The sequence below is a fragment of the Lithobates pipiens genome, unplaced genomic scaffold (genome assembly GCF_037356315.1).
Source record: "Lithobates pipiens isolate NorthernLeopardFrog02 unplaced genomic scaffold, aLitPip1_a1.2 Scaffold_25, whole genome shotgun sequence".
In the NCBI taxonomy this organism is placed as follows: Eukaryota; Metazoa; Chordata; class Amphibia; order Anura; family Ranidae; genus Lithobates; species Lithobates pipiens.
In genome coordinates, this window is record NW_027507787.1 from 223,654,032 (window position 1) to 223,674,155 (window position 20,124).

Here is a 20,124-nt window from a genome sequence, read left to right on the forward strand (position 1 = left end):
CATAGTGAAAAGGTTAAATTCCTGGGTTAATAATAGAGACCCCCTAGGAGTGGGATTTTAATGGCACTACCAGGCAAAAAATATGTATCATATAAAAATTGTTTTATTATACATAATAGAAAAATACATGAAAATACATTAAATATAAAAACACGGATGCATGATAATATAAACAAAGGAAGTGAACCTAGACAGAGTACATATGCCTGAACCCAACAACGTTTTAGAGATACAACATATTCTCCTTCATCAGGGGTTAATTGCAGGGAAGAACTATCTAGAAAATTCAAATATACAGTAATTAGTCAAGAAAAACTGTTATAATATATATGTATATATATATATATATATATATATATATATATATACCATACCATACCATACCATAATTTTGTAGTCATTAAGGTAATACATCATGATTGTACTTACATCCCAGTCACTTAACAGAGTGTATCTAAGCATCTGAAAATATTAAAAACATGAAAAAATGGGATTCATGCATGGGATTGTCCCCAGGTCACATCGGCCAGTTGTGTAAATCACAAATGATTAAAGAAAACCGACAAGGGGGGGGGGGCAGGAACCACAAAAAGGGATACCTGAATCCCCTCAAAATCTAGCCCCCAATTGACCTAGGGCCCGAATCATGGACCAGAAAGCAGTGTGTGCATTGAGGTCCCAAAAACAACCTAGAATCTGTAGATAGAAAACAAAAAAGGACAGAGTAAGCAATAAAGGGCGTATGTGTGAAATAATGTAGAAAAGAGACCCAGGTCCTGGATATTCAATAAACACCCACCTAAATCCCAAAGTCTATTAGCATACAGGTGATCAGCACTGAGAGGAGGAAATAGGAGCAGCTGGGATCCATGGATTAAGAATCTCAAAGAACTCCAGCAAAATAAGAGCCTGTAAAACAGTATAGAAAAGCCCCCAAGGACGGACATAAGAGAACTGCACAAAAGGGAAAAGAGCAAATGTAGAAGTAAACAGAAAAATACATCCAATAGATGAAAGATTTTTACCTATCATAAGGATCCAAGAGAATTTATTATTTCTTCCTCTCTTCTCCTTTTCTATCCCTCTTTTCTTCCCTTCCCCCTTTCTCCCTTCCCCACATTTCATTTTTTATTTTTCGATATGGCTAATTATCTGGGGAATGACTGGGATACTTTAATGTCTGGGTAGCTAAAAGATTTTGGGAAGAATGAACATATTGATTCTGAATTGAACAATCTGCTCTTCAAACTTACTAAGGTGTTGGAAAATAATTTGTCCATGTTTTGGCACATTAAATCCTTTGAGGACTACTTGAAGGAATGAACCCTCTGGGAATCAGAGTCCACATATTTCCCAGTTTAGAGGGACTGGACTCTGATTTCATAGTTGCCTAGGAATCAATATTGTGTGTCTGTTCCAGCGATCTTATGCAGTTACTCATCAGCGAATATACTAAAAGATCTGGTGCTCTTGATAAAGATATTGAGAGCATCTGTACACAGCTTCAAACCTTCAGCACGCATAAGACATTTGTAGAAAAGGAAACTAAACTACAAAAACATCTTGAAAGTTTCAACAAAAATATTCTGATGAAAAAGATGTCAAATACATCAGGGATAAGTCAGCCTTTCAGAACAATAGGGCGCATAGATGGAATAATAGTCAACAACAGAGGAACAGCAAATTTAAAAATAGTAAAGAACACTATGCAACACTGTCTTATTCTTCTTCAAGTTTGTCCTCTGTTTCATCGCAGGTTTCCTCTAAGAGCAAAAAGGCCTCTCGTAATAACCGGAGTCAGGATCCTGCGTAGGGAAACAAAACTAACCATGATAATTCAAGTTTAGGCCCCTCTGGGTTACCAACAGTGGCAGGTAAAGTAAATGCGCGGACAATGGGCACTCCCATTACATACCCTCATCTCCACATTCACAGGGAGCTGGGCCTATATCTTGCCCGGTCATTGGTTAAAGACTATTCAGGAAACAGAAAAACTAGACCCTCCCCCTTTTGTCGAGGTGCTTTTAGTCAGCTCCAGAGCAACTCATCTATCATAGATGAGGGACATGCGATTTCATGCAACCAAGAATCCATATCTGAACCTCATACAACACTCAATATCATTAATTTGTCATCTTATATGCTTTCAATAGAGGAAACCCAGGCACTCTCTTCAAAACATTGATAAATTTGAATTCATAAAGGATGTGCAGTTGTTTGCGTGGAAACTTATTCTGAAAAATATATATGCCATACCTGGGGCCCAATCTGATCTTACACCCAAGGAAAACAGGGCGATTTATAAATTAATTTCCTTGTTTGAAGAAAGCAATACTACCTATTTGATCGATAATATTGATCTTCCACAAGTATTGTCCTTGTCCCATGAAGCTGTAGCTGGTAACATTCAGGATATCCCTCTTAGATCGAAGTTAAAGAATTTGTAAAGAATTATTAAAGTTCATTCTGTCCCCTCCTAGCTCTAATCCCAATGTTGCCACATTTTTACGGTTGGTAAATGGGCAAATTGAGAAACGTTTTGTTTCCTCCCCAAAGGTGACCAACATCAGCACTCCTGAGAAGCAGGCACTAAAATTGTTTAGTGCAAATACCTCTTTTACTATCAAACCAGCAGATCAGGAGGGAAATAGTGTACTCATGGAAAACACTCAATATGTATCCACGTGTACAAAGATTATGAAAAAAAAAATTGGTACAGAAGGATTACGAGCGCCATAGTACAGAAATTCAATTTGGAATATTACCAGCTAGTTGATCAGGCTTATGCTGGTAACATAATCAATAAGACAACATGGGACTACATCAGAATAAGCTTCCCTAGAATACCCATGTTATATTCCTTACCAAAAGTACATAAAGACATTCGGAATCCCATGGGCAGACCTATCATCTCTGGCAAAGGATCCATTAGTGAGAATGCCAGCCGGCTGGTTGACAAAGACTTGAACCCTTTTGTCGTTGACCTGCAATCTTATGTAAAAGACACTATCCATTTTTTGAAGATCATTGAGAATCTCACTACCCCCCAAAATGCTTACCTTGTCACTATTGACGTAGAGGCAATTTACAGCTCCATGCCCCATGACAGGGGGTTGGCGGCTGTAAAACATACCATATACCAAAACAGCGATGTGGACTGGGGATATAATGAGTTTATTCTGTCTCTTCTTGATTATATTTTGACTCATAATGTTTTTACTTTTAATGGTTCCCACAACCTCCAGGTGCAGGAGGTAGTGATGGGGACATGTTGTGCCCCATCGCATGCCAACCTGTACCTGGGGGTGTGGAGACCATGTTCCTGGGTGATGAAGACTTGTCAATATATACAGACCATCTTCTCATATGGTTTAGGTATATTGACGATATCTTCACCATCTGGGATGGGCCTTTGGAACTGCTTGATCAATGTTTAATACGAATGAATCAAAATGAGTTCAATCTTACATTTACCATGTCTTCCGATACCAATACCATCTTGTTCCTGGATGTTCTGGTCTGCAGGAATGACAATGGCACACTTAGCAGTGGTCTGTATTGCAAATCTATGGCGGGCAATAATATACTGCATGCTTCCAGCTTTCATCCCAAGCCTCTCATTAAATCTATACCCTATAGTCAGTACTTAAGGGTGAGACGTAAAAGTGATGACATATTCAAGCTGGAGGCAAATAACCTACGCGACAGACTTCTCCTAAGAGGATATTCAAGGATTTCATTCAAAAAAGCGTTCCGCAGAGCAACAGCTTAGAATGGACAGAATCTTATCTTTTTCTCAAAAACAACCTAGTTCTGACAATCCTCTCAGAATGATTACTAAGTATTGTAACCGACATGTAGAAATTTGTAAGATTATGGCCAAATACGGGCATACTCTTACAATGGACCCAAAGCTTGCCCATTTGTTACCGGAGACTCCCTTGTTCACCTTTAGGAGGGCCACCTCCATCGCCTCTAGACTAGTGAAAAGTGAGTACAGGGGGGAAAATAGTGTAGAGCAGGTATATGTGTGGTACCTGTGGATACTGCAAACTCATGGATACCAATAAACATCCAATTGTATCCAATGATCATCTCTTTAAAGCATGTCATTTTGCAAATTGCAAACCTTTTGGGGTTGTCTAGCTTCTGAAGTGCAGCTGCAGCTGCTTCTATGTCAGTAAGACAAAACTCCCATTTTGGAAGAGGGGTTATTGTCACATACTCAGTATGCAGGTTTGTGACCCTGATTTACCCCTAAGTAGGCATACTACTCTAGTGCATGAGGGGGTATTTCCTAAGATTAAATTTTTGATTTTGGACCGTGTCCACCCCAGCAAAGGGGGGGGGGGGCTGGAATAAGTCCCTCCTCCAGCCTGAGCTGCGGTGGATTTATACTTTAAGGGTCACCCATCCCCCTGGGTTGAATGGTCTATCCATATGGGTTTATATGCATATTAACTTGCATGTACATGATGTGTATAGATATTTTTCTCCTTGTTTCTCCCCATGTTGTACCCCAAATGTAGCCATTCTTCCCTTCACCCATTTTTATCTCTTTTTTGTTTTTGTGTGGTCTGCAGCTTGGGATTCTCCACATGTTCTTTTGTTTTCTGGCCCTTTAATATATACAAAAGAGGACCTCCTTTTTCCTATTTTGGGGTATATTACCAATTTGCCACTGCGGCTTAAATACCTGGTTTAGTGGGTTCTCTGTTGAATTTTTCACTGTTCAAGTGTACTGCGCATTATTATTCTTTATCTTTCTATTTTTTTCAGTGTGTGCACCCAGTGCGGCCACATGGCCCCTTTTCTTTTTGAGTTTGGGGCCGTGTATGAGGTATTGGGGCTCTGTCTATGTATATTGCCCTTCTGCCTCTGGTATCTTGTTTACATTTTTGTGAATGAGGATTACCGACTGCACTAGTGGGGCGCGTGTGCGCCGTGCGCATGCGCACGCTGTCATTGTTTATGCGCCGAACGTCTCACCGTTTTTTTCTGTGCAGGTCGGTCTGCGCGGGCACATGGCGGCGAACATGTGTGCGTCTGGGGCGGGTGCGGCGCACAGGCGCACCAGGAGGCCCCTGCATGGAGTTCTGTTGCATACAGCTGATCGCAATGATTGTGCTCGGCTGTGCGCCTGCGCTCTATTTAACCACTTAGGCCCCAGACCAAGCAGCCAAAGGACCAAGCCCTTTTTGCAATTCGGCACTGTGTCGTTTTAACTGACAATTGCGCGGTCATACAACATGGCTCCCAAACAAAATTGGCCTCCTTTTTTTTTCACAAATAGAGCTTTCTTTTGGTGGTATTTGATCACCTCTGCAGTTTTTATTTTTTGCGCTATAAACAAAAATACAGCGACAATTTTGAAAAAAATGCTATATTTTTTACTTTTTGCTATAATAAATATCCCCAAAAAATATATAAAACATTTTTTTTCCTCAGTTTAGGCCGATATGTAGTCTTCCACATATTTTTGGTAAAAAAACGAAATTAGCGATTATTGATTGGTTTGCGCAAAAGCTATAGCGTTTACAAAATAGGGGATAGTTTTATAGCATTTTTATTAATATTTTTTTTTTACTAGTAATGGCGGCGATCAGCGATTTTTATTGTGACTGCCACATTATGGAGGACACATTGGATATTTTTGACACATTTTTGGGACCATTGTCATTTATACAGCAATCAGTGCTATTTAAATGCACTGATTCTTGTGTAAATGACACTGGCAGTGAAGGAGTTAACCACTAGGGGGCAGTGTAGGTGTTATGTATGACTTTATGTGTTTTTTTTATTGTAGGGGATGTGTACTAAAATTCAGTCCTTATTCATTTAGTAAATGCTGCATGATTTTGCATCGGAGCTCCCTGGAAGTCCTATTTACTGACTTTACTCATTCAGGAAGCCCTTAGCGACTACTAACTTCATATTACCACCATTATATATACAGTAGGTGCCGTCGATATTGTGTTTCCAACGCGATACTGTTGCGCTGGTTCCCGAAGACAGGCTTCTCTAACCAGCGCGATACTGTTGCGCTGGTTCTCGCGCTGGCTGCAATAGGAAAATGTATTTTTCCTATAGGAGTGAGAGAGCGGCGACAATGTCGCCTCACTCATGAAGCCTGCATGCCTTATAGGGGATATATCAGGCCCTTAGGTCCGGTAGGGATTTTAAGGGGAATCCCCTACGCCGAAAAAAACGACGTGGGGTCCCCCCAAAATCCATACCAGACCTGTATCCGAGCACGCAGCCCGGCCGGTCAGGAAAGGGGGTGGGGACGAGCGAGCCCTCCTGAGCCGTACCAGGCCGCGTGCCCTCAACATGGGGGGGTGCCTCCCCAAAGCACCTTGTCCCCATGTTGATGACCAACGGCCAGGGTTGTCGGGGTCTGCGGGCGGGCGGCTTATCGGAATCTGGGAGCCCCCTTTAATAAGGGGGCCCCCGGATAGCGGCCCCCCACCCTATGTGAATGAGTATGGGGTACAATGTACCCCTACCCATTCACCTGTGAAAAAATTTAAAAAAAAAACACAACACACAAGGGTTAAAATAGTTTATTGCACAGCTCCGGGGTCTTCCGTCTTCGGGGGTCTTCTCCTCCGCTATCCTCCTCTGCTATCTTCTGCTAGCTCTTTTACTAACGGAGGAGCCCGGCTTTCTTCTTCATCAACGCCCTCTTCTTCCGACTTCAGGGGGTCTTGTCCCCATCTTCGGTTCTTCTTGCCGGGCCACCGCTTCTTCTTCCAGCTCTTTTACTAGCGGTGGCCCGGTCTTCTGTTGCCGGCACCGCCTTCCGTTCTTCTTCTTCCATGGTGATCCCGCCCCCTTATGATGTCACAGTCCCAGCATCCTCCGGGACTGTGACATTGTAAGGGGCGGGGTCACCATGTGACATCAACCTGTGACCCCGCCCCTGTCCCTATAAAAGTCACCATGTCCCTGGCATTGCGGCTGGAGAGAGCGTCGAGTCAACATCTCCAGAAGAAGAAGAACGGAAGGCGGTGGCGGCGGCGACGGCAACAGAAGACGGCTCAGGAGGGTATGCCTCCCAAGGGGGAACCCATGCCGTTTTGTTTTTTTATGTGGCGTGGAGTTCTCCCTTAGGATTCATACCAAACACAGTGCCTGGTATTGGCACCAGTGTGAACCTGGCCAGCGATGCTTATTGGGAAAGGAAAAGAAACATTTTTCCTTTCCTGATGAGAGCCAGCTCGGCGCTGGCTCCCGCGACGGAGCTCGTAGGGTGTCAGTCTCGCCAATAGAAGCGGCGAGATTGACACAATATCACGGTCACCTATTGTATATGTAGCAACCTCTACCTTTAGGTAGGTGCTAGAGTAGTGGGTTTTGTGTATACTGCCAGTGCAGGTAAATTTATTCAGGCCTAGCTGTGAGCTAGGTCTGTTTGTTTTTGATTTGGGGGCAGGGAAGTGGTTTAGTGTAGCAGCAGGTGACTGACATGTGCCTCAGCTCTTGGGCGCTTCCTCTGTTTCCAGTGAGAATGTTTTGGAAAAGAGGCAGGGCAGAGTGCTGGAGTGACATGGGGTGTATTTGGGAGCCCTGACCAATCCCCAACTAGGATTGGCAGGGTTTATATATATATATATCTCCATGGTCAGCCTGTTGTGGGAGGAGTTTTCGGGTGGAAGAACTAAATGATGAAGTCTTAGACTGTCAGGATGTGAGGGAACCCCCTCAGGCATGGTGCTCAGGAGCTGGGAGGGAGTCTCTCTTTAAACTGTCATTGAGTGGTGTCCTGGAACAAGAGCAGGAGGAGGACAATTGGGAGCACTGCTGGACAAGTCATTCACGAGGGATCCATGCCGGGGTCGGTGAGTGAGAAGCTCTAGGAGAGACATGCCAGAATTGGATGTAGAGCCAGAGGGAGAGACTGTGGTGTTGTTCAACTCAAGGTGCTGCAGCCAGGCGGGTTGGCAGGATTTACACCGGAGTTGCTGGGATCAGTAGTCGACCAAGTATTGGATTAGCACAATTATTCTTCTCTAAAATGGTTGCTATCACAGAGGGGACAAAAGCCCCCCCTGCCTGAAAATGGCTACTAGGAAAATGTTAGACTGTCCGTTTGTATTTAATTACCTTTATTTCAACTAAGAAGTATTTATCCTTTGGGCATCCCATGTCCTTTTTCCCCATCCAAGTTTAATCCACTAATAAAAAATAACAAAAACAAGCAAGAAGCTGTTCATTGACTGGAGAATTGTGCCTAAAATGGATGTCTGACCAAGCAGGGTGATGTGTGGATGTTGAAACACGCAGCGACCCCATGGGGCACCTATATATATATATATATATATATATATATATATATATATATATATATATATATATATATATATATATATATATATATATATACTATAGATCTGGATGTCTTCCCATTTGGAACAGTTGTTTTTTTTTTCACTTCCCTTCCAAATCCCATGTTATTTCATTGTCCACACTATGATTTATTTTTATGTTACGTTTATAAATAAGGGAAAAAAGTCTATTGTAATAACTTATGTGATTTTTTACTTTGTTTCTATTTTTTTTATTGGACACAGTTTTTCTGTATGTATTCTCTACAATGTAAAAAACGTATAATCTTTAAATAAATAAATAATGGATAAAAAAAAAAAAAGATTATGCAGCCAGTTATTTGAAAAAGGTTTGAGTAGTTTTTTTTACACTAAAAGCTGGAATTGGCCTAACAATGAACTTAACTCTTTGTTTTCTTTGTTTGGTCATCATCAAGTTAACCTCGGATACTTCTAGATACCGGCTGGGTAACAAGTTACCAAAGACTTTTGAATGTGTAATCCTGTTATAACTGAGGAGGTCGAGTGAGACATAATAGACTGGGCTTTAAGGCTGCTGATAAACAAAGTAGGTAGTGAAGCGTTGGATATCTTGCAGGCTCATAGGTTTACAAAATGTTTATTGAAAGATGGAGGGTCCAGCACGTGCGATTTGTATGAAAATGACATTGTATAAATTTGAATTCCTCTTTAATTTAATCTCATCTATGTTTTTATTCTAACTCATATCAAATGACCTTTATATCTTGCCAATCCCCCCTCAACACAAACACTGGCCTGGATGTGACTTCCCAAACAAATATTTGATGTGTTGGTCAATGCCCAGCCTTGCAACCATGCCATCATACGAGCAGTATAAGACCAGCCAAATAGCAATTCCTAGCACACAAGTATTGTCTGGTCTGTGTCACATAATGTCTCTCTGGACTTTATGTGTTGGGCTGATCCTTCTGCAGATCTACTCTGTGCAAGCAAAACTGTGAGTATTTCTTATGTATATTATTTATCAGTAAAGAGGGATATAACCAATACGCTTTCCATGACCACCAACCAGGGCCGTCTTTAATATTGATTGGACCCTGGGCAAAACTTTTCTTGGGGGCCCCCTCCCCATGCAGTTTCGCTCTCCACCTGCTCTGAGACATACAATAAATAGCAGCTAGACTCAAAATCAGATTACTGAATCAGATCAGGGAGCTATTGCGATTGGTTGCCAGAGGTTGCAGTGTATCATTACTGCTCACTGACTGGTTGCTAGAGGTTACAGAACACATTACAGCTCACTGGTTAGTTGCTAGAGGTTACAGCACATGATTTCTGCTTGTTGGTTGCTAGAGATTACTGTGGATATAACCTCAGGGGGGCATGATATACATATCAATGCCGTCAGCCGCCTCTATTTACATATGAATGCTGGTAATTTACATGTAAACACAGGGTGTGCAGGTGAGTCACCTGTACACAACAATAGGGAAAAGCTGGGCAGCATTAGTAGCAGCACTTCACACTGAGATATTTGGACACAGCACAGGACTAAAACCTCAAGGGGTGAGGGAATTTAAACCAGGATAGTTGGCAAGTATGAGGCAGCTGTTTTGGGCCCCACGACAATGACAGTGCCCTGCCTTAAAAACAGCCCTGCCACCAACCCTTAGCTGTTAAATTGGCACAGCAGATAATATTAAAATAGCAGGTTTCAGTGTTTATTCTCAGAAAGACTTTTGAATATGGAATTTTCATTTCCGAGCATTACTTGCTAATCTATCGATCACTTTTATTTATTTATATTTTTGTTTATTTTTAACTAAAGGTTTGGTATCATGGACCTTCTGGGTATTCCATGTATTTTATAGTTTTATGGCATTTTGTTTATAAGGCTTCATGCACACTAGAAAGCTAAAGACTGCTTTATGCCGTGTACACACGACTGAACTTTCCGGCAGTCTAGGTCAGACGGTCTTCCCAAATGAATTTTCAGCAAGGCTTCGACAGACTTTCCGAACGAACGGACTTGGCCACACACAATCACACCAAAGTCCAACGGATTAGACTGTGATGACGTACGACCGGCCTAAAATAACGTAGTTCATAGCCAGTAGCCAATAGCTGCCCTAGGTTTTCATCCGTTGGACTAGCATACAGACGAACTGATTTTTCCACCAGACTCGAGTCCGTCGGAAAGATTTGAAACATGTTCTAAATCTAAAGTCCCTCTGATTTTCCAACAGCAAAGGTCCGATGAAGACCACACATGGTCGAATTGTCTGACGGATTAGTTCCGTCGGACCTTTGCTGTCAAAGTCTGGCCATGTGTACACGACATAAGAAACACTGGACAAAAAAAAGCAAATATATTATTGTTTTTGCTGGTGTTTAGCAGTGTTTAATCTAATGTTTAAAGGGGTTGTAAACCCTTGAGGTTTTTGACTTTAATGCATTCTATGTATTAAGGTGAAAAACCTCCTGTGCAGCTGTCCTCCCAGAGCCCCCCTTTTACTTACCTGAACCTGGTCTTTCCAGCAACAGGGATGAGCACACCAACTCCAGACGGTGTCTCTGGCCCTGATTGGATAGATTGATAGCAGCGCAGCCATAGGCTCCCACTGCTATCAATCAATTCAATAACGCGGGAGCTGGGGGGCAGGGCCAGGTCCAGCTGTCTGTGTCAATGGACGCAGCAGCAGAACACAGAAATGCACCCACACGAGTGCCCCCAGGGAGAGCGGCTCTCCAATGGGGCACTCGACAAGAGGAGGAGCCAGGAGTTCCGCTGCGGGAACACTGCAGTGCATTTCAGTTTATCACCCAATTCACGGATATTGCATGTCAGGCACATCAACCTAGCCATAGGCACAGCATGGTTTAGAGGTCGAGCCGGGTAGGCTCGTACATCTCTATCTTGCATTGGCATTGTGGTGCGCCTGTGCAAGTATATCCATAATGCAATAAATCATTAGACATGGGCATATTAATGGCCATATTTGTGCAAAAAGTATGTGCAATAGACACCAAAAACCTCAGTACCCATTTTACAGTGTTACTGCTCAGACCGGGCCTTCAAAATGCTTGAGGAACATTTCCACATTCTTCAGGTTCAGAATTGTGATTTCTGCTGGTCCTACTGCTGCATCTGTTACTGTTTTTTACAACCCACACAAATAGAGTAATGCTAGAATGCTAGACCAAAACTCCCCCTTTTGCCTTACCCCAGTAAAACACAAGACAACAAAAACTGGAGTTTAATGGCCAAGGCCACCTTTTATTAAACCAAATTCTAAAAATATCATATACAAAAACATACAAATAACAGTCAGTACAGTCTGAAACTTTGGAGCCCCAAGGTCCTTGTAGGCACCACCAGTGGTGGCTGGTGCTCAAAATTTATGGGGGGAGCAAACAAAAACAAACTGAAAAATTCTGAAAAATGCAGCCACTGTGTCATCAAATGCAGCCACTGTGCCCGTCAAATGCAGCCACTGTGCCCATAAAATGAAGCCACTGTGCCCATCAAATGCAGCCACTGTGATCCCCTGCCCGCCTGCTCGCTGTCTGACCAGTACTTACCCCATTTGGATGGTGGGCCAGGCAGCGGGTGACCGCAGCGAGGTGTGGGATGGGCAGCGGGTCAGGCAGTGGCGAGCTGTGTCCTCCATGTGCCTCTTCTTTCTTCCTGCTAGGCATCCACTAGGAGCACCTGTCCTTTCAACCAATCAAGTGACAGGTATTAGATCGACACTTCCTGATTGGCAGAGAGGCGGTTCAGTGTTGGAAAAGCGAATATTTATTTGCTTTTCTAACACACCTGGGTGGGCTCATAGCGCAATTCTCTGCGCCACAAGTCCACCCTATTTTTAAGCCTTTTAGAGCCTATGGCTCTAATTAGGTGCTTAAAAAACACCCCTGAATCTGTAATTCAGGGTCCGGCATCCTAAAAGGGGCCGGATGCTTGAATAGGGGGTGGCCACAGAGACCATGGGTTGATTCATTCTATGCTTGAATCCATCCATTATACATATAGGGGGGCGCCCTCATGGATGGGCCACCACTGGACACCACTACTTCAACTACCTGCTTAACCAGTCTTAGGCCTCCAGCCACAAAACACAGACAAGACCACTATCACCAGATACAACCCAAACAAACTACAGGGAGTCATACCCAAAACAGGTCCCTACCAATGTACATTTAGCAAATAAAGCCCATACAAAGACCTTGTCCCCCACCAACTGCCATGACAGGCCACCAAGTGGCCCAATAAGCACAACATTCCCAAGAACTTAACCACAAAAAGGGGAGGGAGGGTGGGAAGTTTTTCAGATGTAGTCTCTATCCTGAGTGAAGACCTCACCAAGATCCTTCTACTGGTTGACACCCAAAGTCTCACCCATTCTTTACACTCATTCCTTACACTCCACCAAGCCTCCCCTTTCTATTTACTTTTAACCTACCTACAACTCCTAGCAGTACAAACCCCCCTTTAACCCCTTCATGTCTGCCCTCTGTCTAGGTTTCTTTTCCTCACTCCGGGCCTTGCTTGAACTGCTTACTCCACATTGCCCACCCCATCCAAAGGAATTATTATTCATAGCATCCCTGTGAATCTCTGCAATCCATGTACAATTACAACACCCAGCATGATCCACTGACATTTATTCTGTCTCCACTATATTACCATTGCTCAGTGAATGTGCACAATTCTGCTGGTGATCAGTGAAATGCAAACATTTTTTCTGTTCCTTTTTATTTCTTCAGGCACCATGTCGTCATCGTTCCCTCAGAGCTGCGCTCTCAGCACCATGAAAGTATCTGTGTATACCTGACGGGTGCTGAGAGAGGGAGCGAAGTACGGATTTACCTAAGACAAGAAGCAACTTCCACCCTACTCATAAACAAGAGCTTCCTGCAAGACTCCATATCCACCTGTATTCCTGCTCTGGTACAGTATACCTATAGGATCCAAGCACAGTTTGCTGAAGTCAAGTGTGGGAAATAGTTGAAGAGAACACTATTAAAGGATTAAATAGTATAGCAGTGAAACACAGGACTATTAGTGGCATGGCTAATTAGTGAAAGATCTTTAAGATCTTTGCAGAGGATTAACCACTTTGCACCATATCTGACACTTCGCTCCTACATGTAAAATTCTACTTTTTTTGATAGAAAATTACTATATATATATATATATATATATATATATATATATATATATATAATTTCACACAGTATTTGCGCAGGGTTTTTCCAAGCGCAATTTTTTAGGGAGAAAAAAAACCCTTTCATGAATTAAAAAACAAAAACAGTAAAGTTAGCCCAATTTTTTTGTATAATGTGAAAGATGATGTTACGCTGAGTAAATAGATACCTAACATGTCACCTTTTAAAATTGCATCTGCCCATGGAATGGCAGCAAATGATGATGCTTAAAATTCTCCATAGGCGACACTTTAAACGCCTTTACACGCTACCAGTTTAGAGTTGCAAAGGTCTGGTGATAGAATTATTGCTCTTGCTCTGAAATTCACGACAATACTGCAATGCGTGGTTCGATTTCCATTTACATATGCGTGCGGGAATAATATATGCGTTCGTATTTGCACGGGGAGACTGGGGCGCTTCAATTTTTTTATATATATATTTATACCACCACTGGGTACATGGTAGTATTTATTTTATACAAAACTATTATTTTTTTTTATATTTATTTTTTTTGTACTAATTTTATTGCTATCACAAGGGATGAACAACATTCCTTGTGATAGCATGGGCCTCTTTATGGAGAGATTTGGGGTCTATTAGACCCCAATTCTCTCTTCTGGTCTCCCATGTAGTTGATCAGACAGTTGATCGGTCTGATGTGATAATAGTAAAGTGCTAGTGCTAATATAGACTAAATGTGCAAAAAAAAACAATAAATTTGTTACATTTCATAAACAAACATGTAGCCAGTGAAAATTCAAAATTTGAAAAAATGCATATGTACAACTCCATTTACGAAATGTATTTTGCTAAATGTGTAAAAATAAAAACAAGTGTTTTTTTTTTTTTTTTATATACATTTAGTTTTGTGTTGTTTGTGGGGTCCATTGGATCTGGTGAGTCTATCCAGATTTTTTTGCACATTTATTTGAACTTTCACTGGCTACATGGTGTTTTATGAATTTTCACTTGTTTTTTTTACACATTTAGTTTAACAAAATGTGTAAAAAAAACAAGTGAAAATTCATAAACCCAGAGGGTCACCCAGCCACCTCCACTTCCACTACTCTTTTTCTCCTGGTACTTACCCTATCTGACTTTTTTCTCAGTCTAACTATATTTTTTGCACATTTATTTGAACTTTAACTGGCTACATGGTGTTTTATGAATTTTCACTTGTTTTTTTTTTTTTACACGTTTAGTTTAACAAAATGTGTAAAAAAACAAGTGAAAATTCATAAACCACCATGTAGCCAGTGAAAGTTCAAATAAATGAACAAAAAATATATATACAATTCAAATTGCAAAATGTATTTTGCAAGTGTTGTTTGAGGGGTCCATTGGATCTGGTGAGTCTATCCAGATTTTTTTTTGCACATTTATTTGAAATTTCACTGGCTACATGGTGTTTTATGAATTTTCACTTGTTTTTTTTACACATTTAGTTCAACAAAATGTGTAAAAAAAACAAGTGAAAATTCATAAACCCAGGCGGGTCGCCCAGCCACCTCCACTTCCACTACTCTTTTTCTCCTGGTACTTACCCTATCTGAATTTTTTCTCTTCTCTCCTCATTTCTTCCCCTTTTTATCTCTTCTCTCCTTCCTCAACCCTTCTCTAAGCCCAATATATACTACTGGTAGCAAAAATTACCGTACACAACGAATGGCTTTCTCTTGGCTTCTTACCCCTCTTTCCCCCTACAGAGTACTAACCTAGCTGAATGTTTTTGTGTTAATGGGCCTCTGCCCTTGTCAAAGCGGTAAATAATGATAGTAATTTGAGATTGTAAAATCTGTCTGCTGCCTGATGTTTTTTAACACCTACATTAATACGATAATGCTATATCAACCGACTCGAATATACTCTGTATTATTTTCATCTTTTATGCCATTCTGACTATGTTAACAATTGTTATTTGGTCATTACCAATAACATTTTTGAAAAGAAAATTCATAAACCACCATGTAGCCAGTGAAAGTTCAAATAAATGTACAAAAAAACATAAATACAATTACAATCGCAAAATGTATTTTGAAAGTGTTGTTTGAGGGGTCCAGTAGCTCTTTTGAGTCTAACCAGATTTTTTGCACATTTATTTGAACTTTCACTGGCTGCATGGTGGTTTATGAATTTTATTTGTTTTGTTTTTTTACATTTAGTTTAGCAAAATGTGTAAAAAAAAAAAAAAAAAACAAGTGAAAATTCATAAACCACCATGTAGCCAGAGAAAGTTCAAATAAATGTACAAAAAAACATATATACAATTCCAATTGCAAAATGCATTGTTTGAGGGGGTCCATTGGCTCTGGTGAGTCTAACCAGATTTTTTGCAAATTTGAACTTTCACTGGCTACATGGTGGTTAAGGAATTTTCATTTGCTTTTTTTTACACATTTAGTTTAATCACTTAAGGACCGACTAACGCTGATGTACGTTAGCAGAATGGCACGGCTGGGCACAAGCACATACCTGTACGTTGCTTTTTAAGTGCCCAGCCATCCGTCGGGAACGTGCCATTGGCGGCACACTCCTGACCAGGTCCTGTGCTCCGTGACTGTGGCCACGGGACCAGCGGACTCGATCGCCACTGGTGTCCCGCGATCGGGTCACAGAGCTGAAGAACGAGGAGAGGTCTGTGTAAACAAACCTCTCACCTTGCTTCCCTGTGTGGCTGTCACCGATCGTCTCTTCCCTTTTATAGGGAAAGGCGATCAGTGACGTCGCATGCCAGGCCACGCCCCCCTACAATAAAAAAAAACACATAACGTCATACATAACACCTACACTGCCCCCTAATGGTTGACTGCTTCACTGCCAGTGTCATTTACACAGAAATCAGTGCATTTAAATAGCACTGATTGCTGTATAAATGACAATGGTTCAAAAAATGTGTCAAAAATGTCCAATGTGTCCGCCATAATGTCGCAGTCACAATAAAAATCGATGATCACCGCCATTACTAGTAAAATAAAAATATTAATAAAAATGCTATAAACCCCCAATTTTGTAAACGCTAGAACTTTTGCGCAAACCAATCAATAGTCGCTAATTTTTTTTTTTACCAAAAATATGTAGAATACATATCGGCCTAAACTTAGGAAAAAAAAATTAGTTTTATATATTTTTTTAGGGATATTTATTATAGCAAAAAGTAAAAAATATTGCATTTTTTTCAAAATTGTCGCTCTATTTTTATTTATAGCGCAAAAAATAAAAACCGCAGAGGTGATCAAATACGACTAAAAGAAAGCTCTATTTGTGGAAAAAAAAAGGACGCCAGTTTTGTTTGGGAGCCCATGTTGTCAGTTAAAGTGACACAGTGCCGAATCGCAAAAAGGGGCTTGGTCCTTTGGCTGCAAATTGGTCCGGGGCTTAAGTGGTTAACAAAATGTGTAAAAAAAAAAAAAAAAAACAAGTGAAAATTCATAAACCACCATGTAGCTGGTGTAAGTTCAAATAAATGTGCAAAAAATTAGTTTAGACTCACCAGATCCAATGGACCTCTCAAGCAATACTGCATTGTGGGTCAAACAGGCTTAGTCTGGTATCAAAGTCTTTGATAAAGCCCTGTGGGAGGGGCGAAATGCATCAGTGCGCAGACTACAGCACCTCAGTGACACCACGTCCTATATTGAAAAGCAGATAAGGTTGTGCGAAAACCTGTTGCTTCCTGGAACTAGCAGACTGTCTTTTGATGCATGCATCATCCTGTTATAACCACTGAAACCGGAGGACACCCGTGTACGCCCAGCCGGCGGGAAGGGGTTAAAGTGACCTTGTTACCAGATCACTTCCCGTAAGATTACCCAGTATGTGCATTTAATGTATAAAAGTTATTTACTTGTACAAGCCTTCATTGTGTGGACATCCAAAAGACCTGAGAATGCTACTGAGCACTGCCACCTTGGATGTGATGTGTGTGTGTGTGTGTGTGTGTGTGTGTGTGTGTGTGTGTGTGTGTGTGTGTGTGTGTGTGTGTGTGTGTGTGTGTGTGTGTGTGTGTGTGTGTGTGTGTGGGGGGGGGGGGGGGTTGTTTATTGTAGTAGATTTTAGTGACCCTCTAGGGTGAACTGTACTGAATATTCTCGGTAATTATCAGTTTTTCTTCCAAACTGTAGATTCCGAATCCCTCTCACGGGAACGAAGAGATTGCTGAACTACAAGTTTTCATCTATGTTTATATGAAGTCCTCTATAGAACTACCAGTATTAAACCAGGTAGTGAGTAAAAGTACTAAAGTTATTGTGAAAAAGGAGAGATATAAAACCCTCATTCAAACAGACAAGGCTATATACAAGCCAGGACAGACAGGTAATGGCTCTTGTCCATATACAAGGTTTAAATGTAATGTATGCTACTCATAACAATAAACGTCTTCGCTGTATCGATCTCCGAATGTACCGAATCCCCGCTCTACCCATCTCAGGCTCTCTTTTCTCAGTCACAGTGCTTTTCAGAGAGCATTCAACAGGTAGTAAGGAGATGTTATATTGCCCCCTCACCACCCAATTTTACCCTATAATGGCGCACTACCACACCGTAATCACGTGTAATGCAGCGGGTAGCCCCACTGAACTCAATGGGCAAGTTTGACAAGCTGTGTTGTCCTTTTGTTTTCTATATGTTTACATATTTAGGGACCTTCTCAGGTCCAAAAATTAATATTGATCAGAATTAAAGTGGTTGTAAACCCTTACAAACCACTTTGACCTACAGGTAAGCCTAGATTAAGGCTTACCTGTAGGTCCAAGAAATATCTCCTAAACCTACACGGTTTAGGTGATATTTGGCGAAAGACAGGCACTGCTGTCTACGACGCATGTGCCATAGGCAGGGGCGCGCAGGCGCACTGAGCGCGCCCCAGTTAACGGCGATATACCGCGAGTGCCGACTCCCGTGCACATGCGCGGGAGTGATGTCATCGCGTCTCTGACGAATGACAGCGCTGGAGCAGCGAGACCCACCGAGACACAAGGGGACAGCGGTGACTTCGCTGGCTCCTGTGTCAGGTAAGTGACATAATGGACTACTATGCGATGCATAGTAGTCCATTATGCTTTACCTTTGCAGGGAATCAAAGAGGAAGTAAACTCATCAGGGTTTACTTCTTCTTTAAGTTCAGCCCTTCACAACAGTGCCAGTTTTTCATGTGCCCCTCATGAGAAATGCAATTGCCCGTCCCTGCTTTGGGCCTTTTAAATATACAGTTTCATAGGGAAAGACGATCAGTGACATCACATGCCAGGCCACGCCCCCAAAAATAAAAAAAACACACAACGTCATACATAACACCTACACTGCTCCCTAGTGGTTAACTCCTTCACTGCCAGTGTCATTTACACAGGAATCAGTTCATTTAAATAGCACTGATTGCTGCATAAATGACAATGGTCCCAAAAATGTGTCAAAAATGTCCAATGTGTCCTCCATATTGTCGCAGTCACAATAAAAATCGCTGATTGCCGCCATTAATAGTAAAAAAAAAATTAATAAAAATGCTATAAAACTATCCCCTATTTGTAAACGCTATAACTTTTGCGCAAACCAATCAATCTCTAATTGCAATTTTTTTTACCAAAAATATGTAGAAGAATACGTATCTGCCTAAACTGAGGAAAAAAATGTTTTTTTTTATATATATATATTTTTGGGGGATATTTATTATAGCAAAAAGTAAAAAATATTGAATTTTTTTCAAAATTGTCGCTCTATTTTTGTTTATAGCGCAAAAAATAAAAACCGCAGAGGTGATCAAATACCCCCAAAAGCTCTATTTGTGGGAAAAAAAGGACGCCAATTTTGTTTGGGAGCCATGTTGCACGCCCGCGCAATTGTCAGTTAAAGCGACGCAGTGCCGAATCGCAGAAAGGGGCTTGGTCCTTTGGCTGCAAATTGGTCGGGGGCTTAAGTGGTTAACCACTGTAGTCTCTGGTCTGTGCATGAGTGAGAGAGAACCCATTGCAGTGCTGAACTGCCAGAAGGACTAGGTTTGGAAACACAAGGGAGAAGGTGGAAGAACCTTGCTACCCCTGACCTTCATTTAACAGGTCTGCGGTTTGGTTCAAAGTGGCCTCAGGGCCTAAGACTGAGGTGTGGAACCACCTTTGGGGGACAGATTGAAACAACTGAAAAGATAGATGATTACAATGGTACTATATATTAATACAGAGTGCTCTATGTTGAAGCTGTGTACCATCATAGCTCCCAACTGTCCCTGATTTTGTGTGACCGTCCCCCGATTTGGAGCAATGTCCCTCTACCCCTCTTTCCTCCTCATTTGTCCCTCATTTTGGTCTGATCCATATAGTTGTATATAAAATGCACTTACTCTTTCAAAAAGTATTTCCCAGCGCTAAACCTTTCATCTAAATTCAAAATTGCTGCATTTGTAAACGTTAAAAGCCAATATAAAGGAATAGGAGTGGCAAAAAAAAGTCCTTGTGGATTAAATTAACCTTTTTTTGGGTTAATTCTCCTTAAAGGGTGTGTGTCAGGGGGTGTGTCCTATGCCTACATACATTTGCAAGTAGGTGTCCCTCATTCCCATCTCAAAATGTTGGGAGGTATGTGTACTATGAAGAGGATGTATTGCTCAGTT

The 20,124-nt window shown here is 41.5% G+C and overlaps 1 protein-coding gene across 1 annotated transcript in view; it reads left to right on the forward strand.

The window, feature by feature from the left end:
- The first annotated feature begins 9,200 nt into the window (after window positions 1–9,200).
- The window catches only part of LOC143930915 (alpha-2-macroglobulin-like protein 1), a 139,133-nt gene continuing 128,209 nt past the window's right edge, over window positions 9,201–20,124 (forward strand). The window contains exons 1-3 of the mRNA XM_077455601.1: window positions 9,201–9,306; window positions 13,080–13,263; window positions 17,645–17,837. Of these exons, the coding sequence (XP_077311727.1) occupies window positions 9,242–9,306; window positions 13,080–13,263; window positions 17,645–17,837 (442 nt within the window). The 5' untranslated portion in view covers window positions 9,201–9,241. The remainder of the gene's footprint in view (window positions 9,307–13,079; window positions 13,264–17,644; window positions 17,838–20,124) is intronic.